Here is a 25,162-nt window from a genome sequence, read left to right on the forward strand (position 1 = left end):
CATTGTATTAGTTGCTCACAGCAACATTTGTTTTGAGTAGGATAAGCTCTAGAGATATTTGGGATGGATTTCTGTTGGGCTTCCGTTGGTCCAGTTGGGTGTACTGAGCAACACAGCCTTTAGGGAACCCTCAAAAAGGCTTTTAAAGGTTTTTTTGTTATGTGAATAACATAACATGTGAATCAGACAGACTACTAAATATGAGGGCTACCAACATAGTCAAGCAAAGTGTGTGGACACCTGAGTGTTACACCATTAATATGCTCCATGATCCAAGATTTTGTAACCTGGCTGCAGGGATTTGCTCCCATTCAGCCACAAGAGCATACGTGAGGACCAAAACTGATGTTGCAATAAAGCAACTAAGTGGTTGAGCAGACTTTGAAGTTTGCCATGTCATGTTTAAACAGTAAAGGGCCTTCCCTAAACTGTTGCCACAAAGATGGAGGGACACTATTCGATATCGTTGCATGTTGGAACTAAGTAGTCCATCCCAAAGCATTAAAAGGCGCCACACCAGAAGTACACACAAAAGTATGTGGACAGGTGTGTCCTCTCAATCATCCAGATGATACAATGTCTGGACAACACTGAATCCAAATCACGGGAGTCAATTTTTTTGTTCTAAGACTGAAGAAGCCTTTCAGATGAACAGCAAAATGTCTTCCATCAACACTCCGGTCCAGTTATTCAACTTTCTCAAGACAACGAGGGATACCAGCCCCACTAGCACTAAACAAGATTGATATGCACATAAATAATTACCGTGAAAAACAAAAGTAAGTAACTCCCAACAGGTTCTTTAAATGCAACACCCATCTTCACCTCCTCTATCCAGTAAACTCATGTGAATGAATTCTAAATGGAGATCTTATGAATATGAGGTGAAAGTGTGAAGAGGCAAAACTACGGCACTGCTAGAAATCTTAACAGCACATTTATTAGGAGTTTTATGTATGAAAAGGGGCTGTGGTTTACTGTTTGTGTACGCCAAGTGCAACACTTGACCTTCTGTTGCTCCAGTGGAGCTGCTCAGTGTCCAACAACAAAACACTGCGGTTGTACTGAGCAGCTCCCAGGTGTGAATCTGCACGACTGAATGAATGCAAAGCAGCACAGTGCAGAGAAAAAGTCCTGCATGCTCAGCGGAATAACTCTGAGTAAAGCTTGGGAGGCAGACTGTGGGACCTGCGGCTGTTGTGCGTGTCACTGACCCAGACTGTAGGCTAGGAAGTCGGCGGAGAAGCACTTGGCACCGTGGCTCATGGATGTATCATTGTGTGTGTTTCCTCCAAACACCAGCATCGTTCCGCTCACTATCACCGCCGTGTGGAGGTATCGGAAGAAGCCACTGTCTCTCAGAACGGTCCTGCAAAAACACATAGTGATGGCTGTTATATATCACGGATGTATCGTTGATGCATGTGCATGAGGTTTTGGTAAATAAAGCCACACTAAATTTTACTTTTATTTGCACACTTCTTTGCAGAAAAATTCACAGTACAGACTTTTATGGTGACCATTGATACAGCCTTTTTACCATTTCTTTGGCTCAGTTTTCACTACAGTGAAAAATGTGCAAAATTCTTATAGTGCAAAGAGCTAAACTGACTTGTTAAATCTGTACCTTTAATTGCAAAATGCTGGACTTGCATACAAATACAAAACATTAATTCACATGCTCAGTCCAGAGGATATAGACACCTCATATCAGCAGTTAAATCATTATCAATTAAAGTTTCAATGCTTTTTACTAAACATACAATTCTCCTTATTAGAACATTATTACTCAAGTATGTCCATAGTATATTTATAGTAGTATAGTATATTAATTTATAGTATATTTACAGTCATACAGCATGTCCAATAAATAAAATGACTTATTTATTTTTTAAGTTCACAAAAGTCGTTTTGTACAAATGCAATTTTTTTCTCATTGTATAACTTGAAACAGAAAACTGAAAATGACCACTGCGGGCTCTGGTTGTTATTAAATGATGTTATCAGACAATAACTAACTCTGATCAAAACATTTTAAAATAAAACAATGATTTAGTGAACAAAACACAGTGAGAAAAGATAAGTAATGTTGTGATGTGATGTTGTAAAATTTGACCCAAAGCAATTGTAAAATTGTGTGGAAAAACCAAAAATAAGGTATATTACACATCAGGGGTTCCTAAGCTTTCTTGTTTGAGACTTTCTAATACAAACTGTAATATGTACGGCTGTAAGCAGTTCAATCAAAGTGATTTTCCATCTCAAGTTATTTAGTTTTAGAGGCCTGAAGAGGTAAAACTTTTCCACATTTCTACAGAATACTACACTTTTCAATTACTCTATAAATTATTCCTGTAGCATGTGCCAGTATGAGCTACACTCACTACACTATTGCCAGTATAAATATTCACCAAACAGAAAAGCTCACCATTTCCTCTTGTCAACGTCGAACTTGTACAGATCTCCAGCCAGGCCGTACTTGTTGGCGCTGAAGGCCTTGTAGCCTCCGTGGATGTAGATGGCTCTGGTGCCGGGGTCGAAAACACTGCTGTGGCCATAGCCGCCCTGGACCAGCGCACCGTCTGTAGACACCATGCTCCACGTGTTCTTGACTGGAGGATCACACAAAGATGTTAGTACAAAGTACAAGTTATCATGATTTAACAAAATATCACTGAGAAAGTGAGGGGAAGAACTGTGGCTTTTCAGTGCAGTCCCAGCTGTTATGTGATGTGAAAGTTGAACCCAATAAAATCTTTGTATTATTGTTCTTTAATGCATTATAAGTACAAAGAGAGGACCAGACTGGGCATCAGAATTTTTTGGGTCGTCATTTGGGTAATGACAATCAACAAATCACTTTAATTTGTGAGCAAATAGAAAACACATTCCTGACCATCGGCCACAGTGGCAGGTTATTTCATCCAATTTTCTCAGACAGATTGGCTTTTAGAACAGAGCGAGACCTCTAAATGAAGTCTGGTTGCCTGTTAACGAGTTTGGTAGATTGGATGAACACACTACACAAATCCAGAACACGTTAGCTTTTTTTTGTTCGGTGGCCAGTGTTAATTTCCTGTTGTTATAAACTGATATATTAGGCATTAACACCCAGGCAAACGTATTAGTAACAGCAAGGGAGCAGCTTAGGGGTTGACGCCTTGCTCAAAGACATTAGGACCTGCTGACAGCACCTAAAACTTACCGATGTTGTACTCCTGGACTGTGCTGATGTAACCGTACAGAGGACAGTGTCCGAACAGAACTAGCATGATAGGACTGTCTCCCTCCTGGACGGGAGGCACAATGTGGGCCGAATGTCCCACCACGGCGTACTGTTCTTTGGCCCGGGGGCTCAGGAGGACCCAGGTCTGGTTCTGGATGTGGAAAACCCACAGCTGGCTGGACACATTTCCAGTGGAGTCTATCTTTCCTCCGTACATATAGATCTTTCCCTAGAGCGAACCAACAGAGACAGCGGTGGAAAATGAGTTCATAAATATGTACTGTAAATATTGACAAAATAAAAATATCTTGTAACGTTTACAGCGTGTCAACTTTAAATTAAAAAGTTCTTGTTGCACATTATCCTGAGTCTTTGGTCCATAAAATGTTTTTACACTGACCTCAACTTCTTCTCTTCCAATACTGATCCCAATACCAGTGCCCTCTTTTTCTACATTTACAGTCTGTGTAGCTCACTGTGCGGCACTCAATGGGAACATTTTTATGTAACGTAACATGGGGCCAGAGATTGCTGCGGCGCCGCTGTGACTGACTGAATGAATGTAACTGATAATAGAAACAGTGAATTTTATAATGATGTTGTTGGAGAATCAATCAATCCCTTTACTTGTCCCCAAAGGACAATTTGTTGCGCATGAGTGAAACAAAGATAGAAAAAAAAGACACAAAGCACATAAAACACATTTTATACATACAAAAAGCTGAGAAGTTAAACCAGTGTTAAAATAAGCTAAATTATGAATGAAAATAAACAATAATTAAATATGTAGAATCCTGAACGGGTATAAAAATCTGCATTTAACCTGGATCAGTCTCGTCTGGCCTATACTCAGTCCGCTTAATAAGGTCAGTATTGGCACCGACCGAGACCTCACAGATCAGATCAATGGATCCCTACTAAAACATGTTATAATGTATTAGAACTAAATTCAAGCAAACGTTGTTATGACTCACTGTAATCTTCTAAAGAGTAGTAAGCAAACTAATTCTAAAGAGGATGCGTAACATAAAAGACAGACAGATAACACGGAGAGGATGCAAAATAGTAATTTTTCCATTAAACGTCCATCTTGGTTAAATTTACATGATGACAGCCACTTGACAAAAGAAAGGAAACAGGTATGCTGGTATATATATCTAGTGGTAATCTAGTAATGAAAGTTAAACACAGCAAAATATCACCAGGGATTCTTCAAGGAATATCTAAAAACCTGAAGTATGAATAACCTTTCAACTGTCCTTGAGTTTAAAAAACACCAGTTTATTGGTGTTGCCTGGAAACCTCTTTTCAACAAAGCAATTTTTCCCTTCTGAAAGGGCTGCAGACAGTCTGGAGGTCACACAGCATCAAGTGATAACAAGAATTTGGCATTTTATTTTCCTTTATTTCATGCACTTGTATGTGTGTATGATGTGTGTGCAAGAAATCGTCAGTAATGTCAGATAGAGAAACACATTTTTTAATAAATTTGGTCAGTTTTCTTATGAGAAAATGCCTTTATGTAATACTATTAATCAAAAATAGTTGTCCATATACATTACAATCTACAGCATTTCAACTCAAAACCCCTCTCGTATCATATCTCAATAAAAAGAGCCACAGAGTGAAGTCACAGAAATCAGCTGGTCTTCACAAACAGTTATTTTTTTTAACTGTTCCTTTTCAGCGGAGGCAGAGCTGTATTAGCACCCTCGTCAGGTTTTCATAAGCCGAGCGAGGGAACGTGTGCTTGAAAGTCTGAACCGGTACATCATCCGCGGTCGCGAGCCCCGCATTGGCTTACGACACGCATTCGTACACCGTGATGCAATTTGCGCATAACAAACACGCTGCGGCTCAAAACTGGGGTTCTCTCAAACCACAGAGCAGCAGACAGACTGTGTCTTCCTCTGAATCCTCCGTTTCCTAATTTATTATTCCATCAGCGACTCCTAACACAGTCTTTCTGGCTGAGAAAGAAACTGCTTTGCCACTTCACTGCAGCATATCAAAACCCAGAGATTTATATATTAGTTCCAGACAACAACCAGACACTACAGAAAGCATAAATAAAAAGGATGGGGATTTTATACATCATCCATTTAATTTAGCTGTCATCTGTTACGTTCTCATCTTTTGAAGTCATGTTCATATTACACTGAGTCAGCAGAAACAATGGATGTATAAAAAAAAATGCACCATAAATAAATAGAGTATGTCATTTATCTTTTCTGCATCTCTCTACATACCTCGTGCAAAGCCAGCGAGTGGCCGTATCGCGGTGTGACGGTGTTGACGGAGGGGTCAAGGGTCAGCCACGTCTTGTTGCTGAGGTTATACCTACAGAAACGGAGAGAGAGGGGAAAGAAACGAATGTGGTGACCATGAAAGAACAGCGTTAAGAAACTCCTCAGGGATGATTTTTTACATGTCAGTGTAAATTAACAGTGAAATCAGGATTCCTTTGATCACTCGACTGGCGAGCTTTCGTCTACCTTTCTGCATATCTAAACACGTTACATAAATATGTCGATGTAGGACACTTTCTGATGGGATGTGACAAGATATGGTAAATATAGAGCCTGTGGGGAACAATGTAAGAAACGGAAGCTTCTGACTCATAATTCTGGGTGTACGTGGTGCTTAATCCTTTTTCTTTACTTCTATTTAAGTCGACAAGATGAAGGGGACACATCTTTTTGTTACGCACTCGCATACACACACTGTTGGGCAGCTCCTTGAACCTTAAAAACAGTTGACGAGGCGTCAAATGTGGCTTGAATCGTGGATTGAGTGCTCTGAATTCACATGTGAGGTACTAAACTAAAATTAAAACTTAAGCTGAACATCTGAATCGTCTCTTAAACAGCAGTGGGAAAGTACTCTATTTGGACAAAACTTTTGCTCATTTTTGATAATGGTGCATTGATAACAGCAGCTGAATTAAGGGAGTATGAATGTGGTGTGTTTAGCTTATTAACATTGTGCCACATGATACCTTGGTTTACATCTTTTTGCTCATATGTGACCTGGGCGAGTGCAGTTTTATTGTTTTTAAAAGGGTGATGCTTCAAGCTAACAAGTGTGTTTCCCCCCTAAACTTTATTTAAAAACTGCACTTATAAAACGTCACCCTGGCCGGTGTATTCTGTCATTTCATGTCGTATTCTGATCGGTTTGTTTGTAGCAGTGGGTTGAGCAGCAGTCACACTGAGACCGACACTGTCAAAATTTTGCCTCAGGCTGTCTTTGGTTGCCAAAGGTCGTTCAGTGCCACAGTGAGCTCTGGGAGAACAGTTTTGGATTGACGAAAGATTTCACCATGTTTCTCTCACGAATGTCAACTTTGGTCTTGGACATTCTTTAAAAGGGGCCTTTAAACAGGACTCCCCAACCAAGCAGTCTAATGATCTCTAACATCTGTACCCTCTGTAAACGTACCTAACAACTTGTCTATTATAAAAATGTGGGGGAAAAAAAATGTCAAGTGCTTTCATTGTGTTTCTGACCTTTAGGTTTAGTTGTATGGACTTTGTTTCACAAACTGTAGAAAAAAAATAGCTCCTAACATACCTATAATGCCACAAGTCCATCAGTAACAAACTAAACAGTTACAGTGAGGAGGGGAATTATGCTTTTGTCCAATATAACTCTACAAAGGTAACGAACATAAGAAGTCGTGTAGTCGCCTCTGAGGAGTTAAAAAAATAAAAAAAAGGGCCTTGATCTGTCTGCAACTCCATAAAAACCAAAACATGAGCCGAAGGAATAAGTGTGATCTTCCTGGGTGGAGTTCAGGATGAGGAGCATCATCCTACCCTGTAATTTTATGGTTTTAATTACATCCTTCAATCTGTGCCTGACACACAGCTATCTGTACACAACTATGTTCGTCTTCTTGTTGATTTTCAAACAGACCTGTGGCTTGTTCCTGACAGCACTGACAGCACTGACAGCCAAGCATTATTTTAACACTTGGTATAACAGGCACACGAGTTAAAATATTGAAATGTTTGCAAGAGACAGTGTGTTTCACAAGCATAGTCGCTTAGCAACAGCAGGACTCATGTCTCACAGCTCTCTGGGATGAGAGCAGCAGCCAAAATGCCTAAAATCCACATGTAGAGGCTCAGCGGGGGGGGAGAATACTTACGCTTTAACTATGTGATAGTCAGAGGCGTTGAAAACATAGCCTCCGATGACCCACATGATGCCTTGGTCCACCACGGCCTTGTGGGAAGCCCTGGCCAGCCCGGCCTCCGTGTATTCCTCCCGGCTCCAGAAGGAGGAGTTGGCCGGCACCGAGACGGAGCAGTCTGGACCTGAGGAGGGAAGGAACCCACAGAGTCAGCCCTTCTCAGGAGACTAAATGATACAGTTAGCTTAGTAAATTTATGTTTTGCACACACATATATAGTACCAGTTAAATGTTTGGACACATTTTCAAATTCCAGGGAATGGAAAAGTGTGTCTGAACTTTTAAACAAGCTCCGACCTTTCAGATAAACATAAACTGCCTTAATGCTAAGAAGATACTAACAAATTGAAATCAGCATTGTAGCAGAAAATACTAGCTTGTGAAAAAGTTGCTGCATTAACGCAGGATTAAACTTTCACAACCTTCATTACTTCACTTTGATGTCTTGCAGAAAGTACAAACGATTGAGGCCATCTGCTCTCCATGAATTGACTGTGAAGGTGAAAACTATAATCCATTATTGATTTCATCTCTTGAATTATGAAGGCATGGTCTGAATGAAAGGGTACAGAGGTTAAAGAGGTATTTTTTGAAGTCTTTTGATAACCGAGCCTGATTATGAAGGTGTGGAGTAATTTAGAATTAGAAAGTTTTTAAAAACACAAGTTAATCAGCTGTGTAGCGAAAAATGAAAGGAGTTGTGGAGGCTTTATTTAATGTTTGATGACACTGGAATAATTCTCCAGAACGGCCTTTCCTCTGTTACTGGTCGAGAACAATAACACCAACATAAACCGGAATCACTTCTGAATGAAGGGAAAAGATGTTTGGAAAACAACTGCCAAGTCAGAAATAGAAAAGTAGGCCACGTCCTCGCAGAATGTCACAGGTTGTTTGGGGGGTTTGTTGATCTTGCTCATCTTCAGTCTATCCATCCTACTTGATGAAACACTCTGATAAAAAAAAAACTGCCCGGAATAAAACATTTACCAACCGATTAGTGCTATCAAATCATCTTACAGGAGAAACAGGATGTTAACCACTGTGGGGGGGTGGTGGGGGGAGGGGGAGGGGGGGGGGGGGGGGGTTCCTTATTGATCATTATCAACACAATGCACAAGTGGCCACGTGACAGGAAAGGAAGTGTTTTGATTCACTGCGACAATCAAGGTCACTTTGCCAGTTTTCCTTGTGGTTGTGCTCCACGGCTGGAAAAAAAAAAAATTCCCTGATGGCTAATATTCTTCAATCCGACTGCACTATCTCCGAGCAAACAAAATTACCCCAGCACCTTGGTGGCATTTCCATGAATAAAAACAAACGTGGCCTCAGCCTCCCTTAAAGACGCAATTTGTTGAAGGCTGCACATCTGTGAAAGAGAGATTAAATGCAAGGCTGGCTTGACTAAACAGGCATCTGTCTCTGCTTTTGCACTGGTTAGTGTAGAAAATGTGTTCATTTGGAAGCTGGCAAGCACAGAGTACACCGAGTGTGTTATTCCTCAGTTAAAAACACCATGACAGGGTAATAAAGGCTAAAGAAAACGCCATCCTGTTTTTCAACTCCCTCAGCTTTGGTAATTAGATCGTGAGCACACTGAGCTGCTGATATAACTGCAGTTAAATTAAGCCGTTGTCTCTGCTTGTGCAGATCGGTGCAGTGGAGCAGTTTAAGAACTGATAGAGCGAGATAAGAGATACAGACAGTTAGAACTTCCATATGGTCTGATTCAAAAAAAAAAAAAAGGATACAGCACAGAGTCGGGTCATCATCAAATAAAGACTGAATATTCATGACTCGACCGAAAAGATGGAGAAGCTGATCTTGCAAAAAAAAAAAAAAAAAAAAAAGTCCATTTGAAGTCCGTCCGGCCTGCCCCCCCCCTCGTAACATCCGTCAGCAGATGGATCTTCAGCAGCGGGAGCCTCGATAATAGTGGTGGAGGCTTAAAAAAAAAAAAAGTGAGGAGCCACTGGGTTGAATCACCAGATAAACGGGCAAAATCTGGCCGGATAAAATCCGTAACGCTCCCTTTACTAAACCTCCAACTGCCTCATTACAGCCGCTTAGTCAGTACCCAGCTGCACTGTATATTTACTGGGAATGTTTGGTTTGGTTTAACTTGTGTACTCAGAATTGACAGGAAAATGAGAGCGGCCTGATCGCAAGAATATTGTCGGAAACTGGGATAAAAATCAGGAGATGTGGGGCAACTGGTAGCTCAGACGAGACAGATACTACGCATACCGTATGACCAAACTGTTCCTGGCAGGGACCATGACCTCTGAGGGACCTTTGCTGCCATGTCATGTTTATTTCTACTATCAATATAAAAATAAAAGCCTAATTCCCCCGCCAAAAAGAAAATCTGGTTATGGTATTAGTATCTTAAAAAGTGACATCTCAGAAATAAAAGCCAGCTGAAATTAATCTGATATTTTAATCCATTAAGGATATTTCAGTAAATAACAATCGTGATAAGAAAAACTCATTTATATATAGATAGACAGAAAGATAGACAGATAGAGAGAGAGAGTGTATAGGATAGTATCGGATATATCAGCTCTTTTACAGTTGTGAATTTTAAAATGACTTTATCAGAAGGGCCTCTTAAGAATGCTCCACCCATGCATGAATGCCCTTTAAAAGCATGAATAGAGGTGTCTCCAGTCAGGCCACACGGGGGCGTAATACATCCCATATTATGTGTTTTAACGATTGAACCGACTGAAAAGGGAACTGTATTAATAATTTTGTCTGGCAAACCTGAATCTTGGCAGCGACCTTTATGATTTAGACACCTCTGGGAGGATAGCCACAATTCATTCTGCATAGAGAACGTGGACCAGTAGAAAGCTTATTTTAGTCCCGCAGAAAGGGGTTTGGCATGTGTAGACTCGCTGAGGCCAACTTGATGACATTGTGGTTATTCAAATAAGCGCAGTGTATGAGACAATGAGGTCACATCACTGGCAGCCAAAAGCGGTGCTGCTGCCGCTGCAGTTGCCAACCCACCTTGCCACCCGGCGTTGCAAACACAAGTCTTGCCCTGGCAACGACCTCGCTCAGGGTAGCCACAGTCAGCCATGCAGTAGGGAACATCACAGGCTTCCCCCTTCCAGTTGGCTTCACACTCACAGTATACCGAACCAGTGGAGTTCCCCACACGACACTCGCCACGACTGGAGCAGTTGTTAGGACATGTATTCACCCTGAGAGGGAGGGAGGGAGGAAAGAGGAGGTAACAGTCAGAGAAAAACTAGGATAATAGGAAAACTAGGATTCAAATCCTGCCTGAAATACAGACTCTGAATAAAACATCATGAACATCTTTTAACGATTTAATGATTGACGCCTTTGTGCCACGGCTGTAACCGGTGCAGAGGCATAAAAAAAACAACCACCACAGACTGCAGCAAATGGACAGAAGCAGTCCGATATGATCCTCTTGCTAAAATGCTGTCAACCATTCATGTCAATGCAGGGGCTGAATCATGCAGAGAGTGATAGGTTTGTATGCATCATCATGTCCAGGAGGGGTGTGAAGTGGGTCCTTCACCTAAATAAATCTCTCAACAGCCACGAAAAACAGTAAATGATTGGTGCTGAGGTTCTTATCTCAGGACTCAGTATCACACTATTTGTCATTTAGCAGATACTTTTATCCAGTGACTGACACTATCACGGGTGTATGTGTGGAACCTGAGAGATGCAAACCCCAAGGCCTGGCGGTAATACACGCTCAGAAGTGGGATTATGAGCAATTTGATACATGTAATCTGTCATCCCAACCAAAATTTCAAAAATCAGAAAAGGTCTAATAATATCTCAAAGTCTTACGGAAGATTATTTAGATAATCTATAATGAAATGCACAGATCTTTATTTTGCTAATTCTTGATATCTTAAATTTCATAGCCGCCATTTCACTGGTTATTTTTTAAGAACAAGAAAAGTATTCATAACAGAAACCACTTTATGACCAGTTTCTCTCACCTGTAGGAAATGTTGAATCCGGTCAGGTTGTAGGCGGCGTCGCTGAAGAAGTGCAGCAGGGCATAACCGGAGTGAGACACCACCTCAGGAACAGTCTCATTCCCGTAACGTTCAGGAACAATAAGACCGCTGGAATGAAGAGACGAAACACACTGAAACTTAACATGTTATTATCATTTACACATATTTTACTCCTTGACTGAAATGTCTTTAAAAGGTAGTAGTAATAGTACAGTATAGTATAGTGGTAGTAAGGCAGCAATTATGTGATAATTTAATAGTTTAACAACGGTTTGTAAATGCCTCTATTCATCAAGTTTCCCAGAATATCCACTACCACCCTAAACCACTTAAAGGTGATATTTAAAGTCATATGACGATGTTTTAGAGGCTTTTCTGCCTTGACAAGAAGTTAATTCTAAGGGAAAGCATCGTACATCAAAACCAATAATTTTGGATAACAATATATAAGATTAGAGAAGAAAACAAACACAGAGGCTGCATGTACTCAGACCTACACCCAAAAAACCTTCAGCCAAACTGGCAGCAGATATACCTGAAGGCAGCCAGAAGGGGGGCGTAAATGGAGTCTCCGTCATACACGTAGAGGTGGTCCCAGCTGCACTCGGTGGCAAAATGGTTGAATCGTAATCGGAGGACAGTGTTAGGCCTGTAAAACACACACACACACACACACACACACAGAGAGAGAGAGGAAGACCATGAGAACGTCTGTCTGGACTGGTTATCACTTCAAAACTAGAACCAAACACAACAAACAGCGATAATTAAAAGTCCTCCTGTGTTATCTCAACATCAGAGCATCAACAAATACCTCCATCAGTCATTTGGCAGCCTCGTGTATTGATACACAGACAGAACTTGTGAGAGAGTCGACTGCTCACAAGTCAGTGCAAGAAGCCTACTTTTGTTGCTTTGACAACTCCTACCATACATCTGGCACTGCAGTACTTTTTTGTTTTTTTAAAAAAAGGTCCGGGCACATAAGCTTTTCAAATTGCAAAAGCAAATTTTATGTGAATATCTGGCAATGTTAGCTACCTTCCAGGAAAAGTTTAATTTCACCATTTTCCACAAATGTGTGTGGAATCCTGACAAACTCTTCGAGCACATTCTTTAAAGCGATACGTAGAGTGTGTGGGCACCATCCTGACGTAAGATTACTGGATCTGGAAATTTTCAAAGTTAGAGAGGGACTTTCCTGCTTAGAATCACTCTTTAAAATCCCCCTCTAGTCATAAATCTGCTTCTTCTTCTCGTTCCTTCTCCTGGAAATTTGATCTGCACTGTTAAGAATGACGTATGTGCAAAGTTTCACTGTTATAATCTGCTGAAACTGGAAAGTTTCTGATCTGTGCTCAGATTAAATGTGAGTTTAACACATGTACCTATGAACTTGAGTTGCGACATCTCGACAATTCTTACTTGCCGCCAGTGCACATATACAACGACAATGGATATGTAAGAAGGGTTTTAAACCTTTTTTTTGTGGAAAACCAAATCAGACACAAATTTTTAGTCAAAGCATTGTATTTTTTGTCATCAAACATGTCTGGCGGGGATCTGACAACTTAGCAACACCAGTTTTTAGCTAATACTTCTAATAAAACAAAATATTCCTGATCTTCACTCATGTCTGTTCTCACCTGAGCTGTCTACAGGTTGTGAAAGTTACTGTTTCACCAGTTTAAGTCCCCCGACTACAAAAATGCAACACCCAGTGAAAGTGGGTAATGCATTTTGCAATCAGCTATTTATTTCAGCTACATGAGCAGAATAAATGGAATTTAAACATTAAAAGGTGGATAATTAACAGGCTGATATGGTAGAAACAGAATTTACTAGCATTTGCCTGCAGGCAGTTACCCACCCTGGAACTATATATGCATGAAATCAATAAATGGTCAAGGAAAGCTAATAGAAAAGTAATACTGTAATATTACCCTTAATTATCTTTTAATAGTTTTATACTCTTGTATAATATATTAACTCCTACGCAATCTGTCTGTCAGATATAAAGTCTGTAGCACAAAGTAAAAAGCTGTTAAATCCAAAAATAAAGTTGTATTGCATCATATATCCTTTTCCGTCTTCTGCTGTGCAAAATAAATAAACTAACTGTCTGTGGTTTGTGTAATAAAAAGACAGCCAACAGCAAAACAGGAAACTTAAGCTCGTTTAATCAGTTTTTTTGATTGAAGACATTCATGGGATTCTTAAAATTGTCTCAGCTCTAAATTTGGTTAACGTCGCAAAATGAAATCATTCAAAAAGGAGGGAAGAAAAACAAAGACCCATTTAGCGTATCTATGATGAGGGCACAAGATGTACAGGAAATGTTATGAATAGTCACATTTTTCTGCTCAAAATTTTATTTATTTGAGTGAAGTGGTGACTCACTCCCCCTCCCCGAGCAGACAAATAAGCTGAGGAATGGCAGCAGCCCCAAGGTTTGATTAGAAAAGACGACTTGTGACTGGTAAAAAAAAAAAAAAAAAAAAAAAAAAAGAATCAAAAGTGATAACTGACTGGGGAGATCTGACAAAGAAATGTCCTTTTTTTACTTCAGCAATTACCGCCAAGGTCCCCTTGGGCCTGGCAGCGAGGCACATAGCACAGCCATTTTTTACAAATTATTTTACTGCTTTTCAGTGGGCCAAGTCACTTCAGGCGATTGCAGACAGACTCAACACATTTAGCTGCAGAGGAAGCAGTTTAGACATTAAAAAGGGAATGTGTGTCCGACGCCTTTAAAAGTATCCTTGTCATTTTGATGCATAGAGTGCAAGACGTGTCGCTGCATTAACCTCCTGTTAAGAACAGGCGGAGGTCTCAAGATGGCATATGAATGCATATGAATGGGCCATTAGTATGTAATAAAAATGTTAGACCGCTGCGTGGCCGGGTGATTAGAGAGGCCGTCTAAGAACAGGAAGGTCAGAAGTTCAAAACCTCGCCACGACTGCACGTCCTGTCGAAGATGGTGCGAGCGCGATCTCCTGATCCCCCCACGATCAGGCCGCTAACGGTTAATCCTCCTGAATCAGACTGTTGGCTAAAAGCCTAAAATGTAAATGTAATCAAACGGTTTATGGTTCAGAGGAGTTGGCAGCCAAAAAAAATTAAGAATCATTGCTCCAAATCGATACTCTGAGGTGCGGTTATGCTGACTAAAACAAGAGGAGTAGTATTGGATTTCTCACAGTTACTTTGCCGTTCATTTTCATCCATCATCCTGTAGATAGCGTGAAATCCGAATGCTGAATGGATCTCAGTGAAGGACTGCAGCGTATGAAAATATGTGTATAAAAGAATCAAAATGAGCATCCTACAAATACTGAGCTGCAGCCTCAGTTTTGGGAATCCATCGTTCTGTCTGTTTCTTGGTTTTAGGGATTATTCTCTGGCCTTTTTTCTTAATGGCAGAAGCTGATTTAATGGATGAAATCAATAAGAGTGTATCTGTTTCATGTAGTGTGTCCGAGGCTACTTGGAGACTAGATGAGTGGCAAAGATGTTTAATGACCTCAAGAAATTTGAAAAATCTATTTAGATTAAATCTGTATTATGAGTTATAATGTACACAACACCATAGAAACTATCAGGTATGCACATGTACCTTGTTTAGGACAGATACACACTAAAAGGGAAAAAAAAATAAGGAATTCAATGAGTGTCAGAAGGATTTTCAAGTCTTAAAGAAAGTTCTTCATGAGGAGCCTAATTGGTGAGAACTGTTCTGATCTGGTGTTGGATCTGCACACGAATGATCAACTTACTGTCCCTCGATAAGCCAGGTACATTTGGTCTTGTACTTGTAGTTTCCTGGTCCATCGGTCAGATAACCGGAGGGTCCCGTTAGCCTGAGAGGAAGGAAGGAGAGAAAACGAAAGGAGATTCAAGGTTACAAATGAAGACCGGACAGTATTCATTCCAAACGAGCAGAAGTCCTGGAATAAAAAGTGTCTTCTACTCTCTCTGAGTCTGTGTGTGTGATGTAATGTGGCAGATATGAGGTGCAACAAGAACATCGATAGGACCACTGATTCTCACCCAATCACCATTTGTATCACCGAGGGAGTTTTGGCTTTTATGCAACATGTGTAGAAGTGAAAATATTGTGCAAACGTCACATAAAAAGCACCATAACAGGATTATTGAATTGATAATAAACACATTATTTTAATTTCATAGATTCATAGATATAATTGCTTTAAAAAAGGTGAAGTAATTACCAAGTGATACCAACTGATAGACCAAAGAATTCTTTTTACTGATATTAATTCATCTATTGATTATTGGGATCACAAAAGTTACCAGATAGAAAAGAAAACCTGATGTCTTTGTTTTCTATGTTCCTATTTTGTGTAACCAACAGTCAAAAAACTCCAAAACATATTGAATTTACACTTATGAAAAAAGCAACCTCTCATATTTAAGTTAAATAAGTCCAAACAGGAACATGTTTGGTTATTAATTGTTATTTGATATTTTTTCTTCAATTTAGTGTACAAAAAACAAATTGATTACTTATCAAGTAAAAAATGTTGAATGATCTCTCTTTCACCTTGTTGAAACTTCTTACACTCTGTGATATCATCAGGGTGCAAAGTGAACTTTTTTGTCCACCAGTCAAATGGTTACTGAATGTTCAAATTTTACACATCACTCAATAGATTACCATTGTTTTTTCAGCATGTAAGTGAAGCGAATCTACCAGCCGCTTGCATATTTACCCAACATTGATCAATTAATATTGTAGCGACTACTTAGACTCAGTAGGCTCCTCTATGTGACACGTCCATACAAAACCATCCCCAAGTCCAGATGACTCTTCACTGATGTTTTATTGAAAAAATAAACAAAAATGAAAGAGTCTGACAAGCAGCTGTTGCACAAAAAATATACAAAAAAATGCAATCTGACTGTGAAGATAAAGTGACGAACAGACAACGGTAATGATGGTGACGATGGTGACGATGGTGACGGTCAACAGAAAATATCAGAGCTCTACCCTCCCTCTAACTCCCTTCGTCCAAAACTCCCACCATCACCTAAGTGACTAGGTTAAATAATAATAGGAAACCACACCCATGTGTCAAGCAACGTAAGTGACACAATACATGATGTCCAAGTCAATAAATAAACAGAAGTAACAACATATTTTAACTCCTACAAATATCATGTGAATACATCTGGGTTGATCAGACAAAACAAGCAACTTATAAAAAGGTGTCATCTTGTGCGCTGAGCGTTTTTTTACATTTCTTGATATTTTAACAGATTAATCAGTTATGAAAATAATTGGTTAATCCAGCTCTAACTGCCATTTAGTTATTTTCAGTCTCATCATTTCAGCAATAAAGTTTTGCTCCGTTCAACTTTGCTCCATCGATACCGACATCTGCTTCATGTCTATTTCATGAAATTATCTAGAACTTTTAAAAATAATGAATAAAAACATTCAGGTTAGCGGTTAGATTTTTTATAAGAACACTGTAATACTTGCAATGACACCGCAGAAATTATTACACACAATCTTTTTACACAAGAGCCACCCAGTCAGCAGAGCAGAGAGGTGAATGTAAACACTAACTTCCGCTACTTAACTTTTTAAAGTTCATGCAGCTCAGTGGTTGAGCAAGCAGCAAAAAAAAAAAAAAAAAAAAAAAAGGACAGCTAAGACGCTGAGAATGATTAAACCTCACAGCAAATTATTATCCGAGGGCCGACACCGTGACAGACGACCGCAAATACTGTAATAGTACAGTAAGGCGCCCGGTCTCTGTTATTGCCTGATCAATTCCAGCTTGATGACACAGCAGCAGAGAGGAGCTGAATTACACAGGGGGACACTTGGATGCAGCCAGAGATTGTATCATTACCGATGTAGGTCTCAGGGTGCAATGACTTCGCTAACACACCCAGTCACAGTCCTAGTTCCAAAACAGTCTCTCAGCACCGTTTCAGACCAAAGTCTACTGAGAAAGAGAACAGACACTCCTCCCTGGTTCAGCTGCTGCTGCCAGTTTGACCGAGCACAGCGAACAACTAATCCCTGTGCTGCAATGAAAATAAACACCAAAAATAACAGGTTTTTTATGCAGAAAGCTACATAAAAGCTGCATTTTAACTAAATAACTGGTTTGTCTCAACTTAATGTGGGTGAATTTGAAGTCAAAGGCTGCTTTTATGCAGAGCTTATGCACCATCAACAGCATTTAGCATACAACATATGAAATATATTCTTTTTAATTAATCCCCCAAAAACTTGTAGGGAGATCCCTGTTGTGTATTGCATAACTAAGTTTTTATTTGCTTCTAAGAACCAAATGTTCAGCAACTTCTGGTTATTGAAAACTTTATTCTGCTCCCAGAGCTGCCGAGGTGCAGGCCAATAGCTGCAGCTGCGTGGGCCGGGCAGCTCAGGGTCCAAGGACAAGGGTGTTGTTGAGTGAACAACAACAACTTTACAGGCCAGACATATGACACTATATCGCAACAATGCTCTTGTGCCTTCCCTGCAGCGTTTATCAGCTTTGAGTCAGTATATAATCTGTAATAGATCACCCACCATAATAGATAACAAGGGAACTTAACTGACCACATGAAATATTTCTCATGACAGCAAAGTCTCCCTCAGAGTTTCAATTTCACAACCACACACGAAGCTTTTCCTGAACATTTGCGGGCTCTGTGCTGTGAGTGTGTTTTTAAGAGAGTGGTTTCACCTAGCTCTTTTCACGTGGCAGGTCTCAGTGGTTAGCTAACAAGTACACCAAACACTGTAATTACACATCTCTCACTGCTAATACAGCCGGGGGCCTGCAGGGACTCCCAACTCTCTCGGCTAGCAGACAAACAGAGCTCCCTCAGAGGGCGAGAGGCTCCAGATTCTCCTTAACCCGACACACCACCACCCTCTTTAAACATAGCCTGACTCCGTCTTCTGCTAGTTCAGCACTTTCTTGGATGCACTGAACATATTGTACTACTACTCCACTACCGCTGCAAAAATCCAGCTGAAACACGAGCAAGATGATCAAATAATATATCAATATGATCCTAGAATTCATGTTTTTATTTGCAGTGATCACTAAAAACCATTTAAAGACTAAGTTCACCCAGTTTATGTGTAGAATTGGGTGGGTGTTGCCAAACTAACAACTAATGGGGATCCAAAATATCTCTTCTCACGCACCACTAGTGGTGTCTAGCAATGCAAATCATTTCTATCCCCACCTGAGACATTTACTTTTATCTAAAACCAAAGGGGGACAAAGCAGAATTTCCTTTGCAGCACTTAAAACAATGAAAACTGACGTTTAAGAAACGAAATAGCGACGAATCTGTCTAGACAGAGTGTCTGAGTTACTATGGATCACTATGGTAGTTCCACTGCAAACTTCACAATGAGGTCTGTGGATTATCCAGAGTAGTTCAGACATAATTCCTGGAAAGATGAGTTGCCAGTTTGTTTTACAAACGTCATTTTATAAATTCCTTTCCCATGAATTATATTGGGTTGAAAGCTGTAATGTCTGGGAGAGATTTCTCCAAACCTGGGCCAATAAAACCAGACCTTTAAAGCAATGCACACTCATCATGGACTTACAGTAACAAAAACAGGAACTAACTTACTAAGGAAACAAACTTCCCCCAAACATAACAACTCCAAAAAAATAAAGGAAACACTTAAGAATACTGACGTGACTTTCGGGGAGTAGATTAGATGCTGTTCCTTCACAACACATTCTGGATTAAGTCTCAAATATTAGATGCATTCAGTCGTGTAATGTGATCTTTTCAGTGACTGAAGAATAGTGGATCGTAGTTGATCCATACGAATCGCCCCCCCCCAACGGTTCGGTAAGCATGTAAACGGCGGATTAATTGCAAAATTTAATATATCATTTAAGACAAAGTAAACAAACTGCTGTAAGTACAAGTGGTGGACAGACGGTGCGTCGCTAACAGGGATTTTGAAGAGCAACGACCAAACTAGCATCTAACGGGTCCGAAGTGACATCTGCAGGTACGTTTACCTGCTGTTTAACGTTAGCGGTGCACTTTTCCTCTGTTCAACAAGCTAAACTGCAGGACAAGACGAGTGTTCGTGTTTGTAAGTTATCATCAAGTTTTGACGATGAGGAAGGTATCAGGCCTCATATTGCAATTTAATTTAACAATTGAGCATTAAATATTTTATATATTATGTCTTTAATATTGTTTTCATTTAAGAACATCAGCAAAAGTTCCTTGCTGTAAGGGGGGGTTTTTGTGGGGGGGGTTTGCTGATCCGATCCGTGACTCAAATCCGTGATACGATCTAAATTGTGAGTTTTGTGATCCGTTGCACCCCTACTAAAGAATGTCAATAACATCAATAAGTGTCTTCCACAGAACTGATGTTAGTCTGTAATCATCTCAAACAACACCTACCAGTGAAAACTGTTTTTTCTTACCCAGTGTAGTTGAACTGTGTTATTCACTCCTTGAACTGTAATACAAATTGAAAACTGGGTAGTAAATGTGATTAAAATTCAAGTGGGTGTAACATATTAGTGCAAATCAGTTGGACAGTTCAATTTGGGCCATAAAGTTATTTTTTTGGAAGTCTTTTGTGGAAATCAAGTTGTTGAGTTTATAGACAATCGCATCAAACACCATGGAGATAAAGTCATTTACAACAATAAGGCAATAGTAATCTTTTTAACGACACCCTTCATGTTATTATGATAAAGCATGCAAAGGGCACAGCAATCTATGCCTGAAACCTACTTGGAACCAAAATGGGAACTGAAAAAAAGACAATATCAGTGCTTTTGCATGTTTCAGGACATACTTTATGTTCCTAACAACCGTTTCCTACCCTGAGCTTTGAACAAATGCAGATGCTTTACTTTTGAATCATAAATTAAAAGACAATTCATTTCAGTCATAAATTAAAACAGATTTTAAATTATTTCAAAATCGATTTTTCTTCCTCCTCCAGTTTTTCAATAAATAATGGATGAATCATCACAGTGGACATTTACTTTCCTTTATTCTATTGTCAAAGATATGTTGTCAGCATGTGGGAAGTTGAAAGCAGAGACTGTTTAAAAAAGAAACTCTTTCTCGGTGGTGTAAACTGGGATCATCCAAGATTTTATGCGTTGTCCGTCTCATGACAATTTGATTTCATATCATACCATAAAATACAGGAAGCCGATGTTTTCTTGGACGTGGTGAGTTGATGTAAAAACACAGTCTGGCTTGAATATGGCCAATAATACTGTAAAGTGCATGTGATTTGTAGTCTGCAAACACATAAAAACTATAAAAAGTATGGTCCTTTAACCCCTGAGCAACACTGCAGCCTCTAAATTAGAAGAATCTAAGGCAAAAAGAGGTAATTTCAGTGCTTATGTACAACTACTTCTTTAAAAAGACACTTTAAACACAAAGTGGCAAGTAAAGAATATGCGAGGAGGTGCCTGTGCTTCGTTATTAGACGCACATCAATACGAACAGAGCCTTGCATCCACAGTGACAGTGACGTCCAACGACAGCTCATGCAAACAGTATGCATGCAGCAGAGCCAAGTGGTCTGCAAATGGCAAAGTGGCGCAGCATGAAAGCAGAACAAACACGATTCCTCATTCAAAAGGCGACAACAGTCCTGCACAGGCTTGCTAGGGATGGAAAAAAAAAAGCATGCTCAGACAGAGAGTAAATGCTACAGAATGTCTGGGTAGACATATAAAAAAAGCTGCTGATATCAGACTTTAAATCAATCACACAATATCTGGGAGAAAATTACACTTTTGCTGCGATGTTATAGACCCGTGCAATTCAGGCTGAGGGACAAAATCTGATAATTTCACACGATTTTGCATGAGGAAGCAGAGGCCTTATATCTTGATTAAAGGTTAACGGTGAAAGGTAAAAACATTTCTAGGGATATTGTGATACTTCTTTTTTGCATAATCAGGAGTTGCTCCTGAGCAGTTTGGGGTCCAGTGTGGTTCACAACATATGCACTCAAAAAAACTCAAAACTTTCAGACACTGAATAAAAGTTTCCTGAAGTAAAGATCCACCAGATGTTGCAGCTGACAATAAATATGCTTCCTTGTTAACGTTGCCATAACAAAACCTTCATGAGATACAATGATATGAAGTTACTCAGCAGCAGCGATGGAGTAGCGGAGCCGAGGACTGAATGTGGCTGGTAACAAACAAACAAAAATGCTGTGTAGCCAAAACATTTTAGAAGCTGAAAGTCCTTGATACGGTGTATAAATGATAAGCGGTGGCTATTATTGGGCCTCGATACAAGGTGTCCTGCACGCAGTCATAGAGCCTGACTGAGGCCTGATAAAGAAACAGCACCAAGTTGAACAAAACGAGCCCAAAATGGACTTTAACTCCCATCATGCTTTGCTCAACTCACACCCAGGTGTGAAATCCCCCAGAATCAAACTCTCCATTGAACGAGATCCTGTTCCCACACCTACACGGAAGGACCCCCGTACGTACGTTAAACTGTAACTAGTCCACACAATCTCACCCTCGCTGGACGAGTAGAGATTTTCTTTACGTTCAAACGAGCACATCACTGGATCCAAAGAAGAAGACCGCTGTGCAACCCAGCGCTCCTACATTTCCTGCAGAATTGGAAAAGGAGGATAATCCCGTTTTTCTTAAACTGAGTCGACCCTGCTGTTTCCTCCACAACTCCGCTGAGGATCAGCTGCCATGAAACACATATCACAACCGAATAAACTCTGTTGTGCATTTAAAGAGACGTTTCCTGTGTTTGCACACATAGTGTGATAACAGGTTGGTGACGAGGTCAGTGCTCTAATTCAAACCTTCACTGTTCATCCTGTAATGTTAATATGTCTCAGTCGTTGACATTTCTTGGATGAACAGCCCTTCCTGAGATGACATTCACTGTTTGGTTATCGGTCCCTGACCTCAGGGTGGTGCCGCATGATTATTAATTCATATTAATCATTTTATTTACATTTTGTACGTACATTGTATGTACAAATCCTCTGTTTTATCTGCTTTAAAATGCATCCCACCTCCACTGAGACCCTGCAGACTCACCTTTGTTTGCCCAAACTAAATTCTGCTCTTTTATAATTTGCATCACAAACATGCCAAATGGGATTAACTGACATCATGTTACAAGATTTTGGTCTCTTGCTACGCAGACTTTTTACACTGTCATTTTGGCCACCATAACCTTTCTGTCCATCCAGTATCATCCTGTAAAACATCCTGAACCCCCTTTATGGCTCGGGGTGCCAGTGAAAGGGACACATTTCTCTGCCTTTGCATCAGTAAGCTGAAAAAAAGAATAAAATCAGAACTACAGCAGTGGACCCCATTAGTCTCTGCAGAGGGCTGGAAGGCTGGTCACTCAGCAGAGCTTGTAGTAAAGTGAGGTCAGTCTTCAAACAGGTTCCTGCAGAGCGCCTTAGGATGGATGCGGACTAATATGCAGACTACACAGGAGATGACAGCAAAGGCCCTACACAGCAGAGAGTGGTGAAACTAAAAATATCACAAGCGAAGTTGATCTCAGGCCAACACAAACATATCAGCACTACACCAGCGGATGGGACATTGTTTAAAATGTTGGTGATAAGATATCTACACCGTAGTGAGGACTCGAGATCTCAACTGATCCAAACTACAGAAACACTTCATAAATTTAGAGCTGCAACGATTAGTCAATTAATTGATTAGTTAATCATCAGAAAATTATTTAGATAATCATTTCAAGTCATTTTTTAACATCTCTGGTACCAGAGATGGTACCAGAGATGTGACTATTTTCTCTTTTCTTCATTTATTTCACCATTTTCTGACATTTTATAGACCAGACAACTAGTCAATTAATCAAAAAAAAAAGACAGATTAATCGCTAATTACGAGAATCATTAGTTGCAGCCTTAATTAGATGAATAAATTAATTGACTGACAGAAAATTAAAATTGCACTCTGTGAAGATTTTGACCACTAGTGGTAAGAGTGGGTTCCTGGTTTATTTGTATCTTGTGCACATACATGGGGGGGGGGGGGTGTAGCACACGCATGAGTACATGACCGACATGATAAACATTCCTGACATTTTCACACTATTTCACTGATTGGCAGTTGGTGGTTGTAACGCACCAACAAACATAATGATGCGCTAGCAAAAGTCAGCAAAGACGAACAATGTTCCTCCTCTTTGGTGCAATTCTGTTGATGTGCAGAGGAAACTAACTTAGGGCTGCAGTGGCTGGTAATTCACAAAATTCTAACCAATTATACTATTTTACCAGCTAATTACATGTTAAGAAAGGGACAGGACCTCCTAATTATGGCAGGTTATTGACACAGTGGATGGCGGTATTGAAATGTTTACATTAGACTGGTGTGAGGATTATTATGTGTATTTCACAACGGGTTATATTCATGCATACTGTAAATCAGTTTAAAGATGAGCGGGAAATGCAGTCATTAGCTGGCACAGAGTTCCACATTAATTACATTAGAAATTGAGGGAGTTAGAGTTGGTGTCTGGACATGAACATGCGTCACAGGCTTACACTGGCTCTAAGTAGCATGGATAAGGCATTTATTCACTACCATGTCCCACTGCGAAAAGAAAAAAATTGGCTCATAAGTCCGATATCAATAAAAAAACCAAACTGTCTACGCAAAAGCTCTATCTCATGCTAATAAAAAAATATAGTTGCATGTCTTTGGAACTCTTTGTGCCAAGAAGCATAAAGCTGGCTTTTGTTGCCATAATCTGATCAGAGCATGAAAATCCACTACAGTTCAGCCTTATGGCAACACTGATCAAAATTACGAGCAATGGTTATGGCTATAGGTTATAATAACCAAATAAAAATAGCTTTACCAAAACATAAAGCAATTCTATTACTGACATATTGCTGTTTTTGCCTTCTCAGGATGAAAAAATGAGCAGTTCAACAGCTCTGATACTGCAGTAAAAAGGGATGTTTTCCGATGTTTTCCCCTGACCAACTTACTGCAGCTGAAGTGCATTTTATATCCAAGTGAGACTGAGCCATTAACCTTGAACAAACTATGGTTTTACTGCTCTACATCTAGAACTGGAGTTGTAAATGTATTTAATAAGATCTCTTAACCCTAATTCCGAGAAACATATTTTAAAAATAATTGTGATTAGCGATATTATCCCGATAATCATCAAAATATGCTTAAAACTCTCCAAATGAATCAGGAAATCAATAGGACTGTATGTTAGTATATTATTATGATATTCTCAATTATCACAATAATGGAAATTCATCACGATTAAATTATCTGGAGCGTTTTTATCCTAATATAACATAAAATCTTATGTCCTTCTATCTCTAAGCTCTAGTGGTATCTGTCCATGCAGAGAGTTTAGTTTATGAGGTTTTGAGAAATCCATCTTTGCTTCCACCACAGTTCAGTAGATGTGAATGGAATTCAATTTGTGGTGTTCAAAAAAAAAAAAAAAAAAATCAGCTGCAAAATTTCTTTGTAGAAACCGGTGCCTCTGAGGAACTACTGTCTATCCAAGAACTGTCATGTTTCAGTGCTGTGATAACCACAAACAATACTCGACTTGGATCCACTGAGCTGGGATGGAAGCAGAAATCCCACAGATGGATGTATCTCAAACCCTAGAAAAACAAAACCAATGCCATGTGCAAGGCTC

General features: G+C 39.8%; 1 protein-coding gene across 1 annotated transcript in view; it reads right to left on the reverse strand.

The window, feature by feature from the left end:
• The window catches only part of atrn (attractin), a 144,968-nt gene that overhangs the window by 113,884 nt on the left and 5,922 nt on the right, over positions 1 to 25,162 (reverse strand). The window contains exons 2-10 of the mRNA XM_067615246.1: positions 15,220 to 15,303; positions 11,976 to 12,089; positions 11,420 to 11,548; positions 10,440 to 10,636; positions 7,380 to 7,548; positions 5,476 to 5,566; positions 3,206 to 3,455; positions 2,429 to 2,612; positions 1,215 to 1,369 (exon numbers count right to left, since the gene is read on the reverse strand). Of these exons, the coding sequence (XP_067471347.1) occupies positions 1,215 to 1,369; positions 2,429 to 2,612; positions 3,206 to 3,455; positions 5,476 to 5,566; positions 7,380 to 7,548; positions 10,440 to 10,636; positions 11,420 to 11,548; positions 11,976 to 12,089; positions 15,220 to 15,303 (1,373 nt within the window). The remainder of the gene's footprint in view (positions 1 to 1,214; positions 1,370 to 2,428; positions 2,613 to 3,205; positions 3,456 to 5,475; positions 5,567 to 7,379; positions 7,549 to 10,439; positions 10,637 to 11,419; positions 11,549 to 11,975; positions 12,090 to 15,219; positions 15,304 to 25,162) is intronic.

Source organism: Thunnus thynnus, chromosome 16 (genome assembly GCF_963924715.1).
Source record: "Thunnus thynnus chromosome 16, fThuThy2.1, whole genome shotgun sequence".
In the NCBI taxonomy this organism is placed as follows: Eukaryota; Metazoa; Chordata; class Actinopteri; order Scombriformes; family Scombridae; genus Thunnus; species Thunnus thynnus.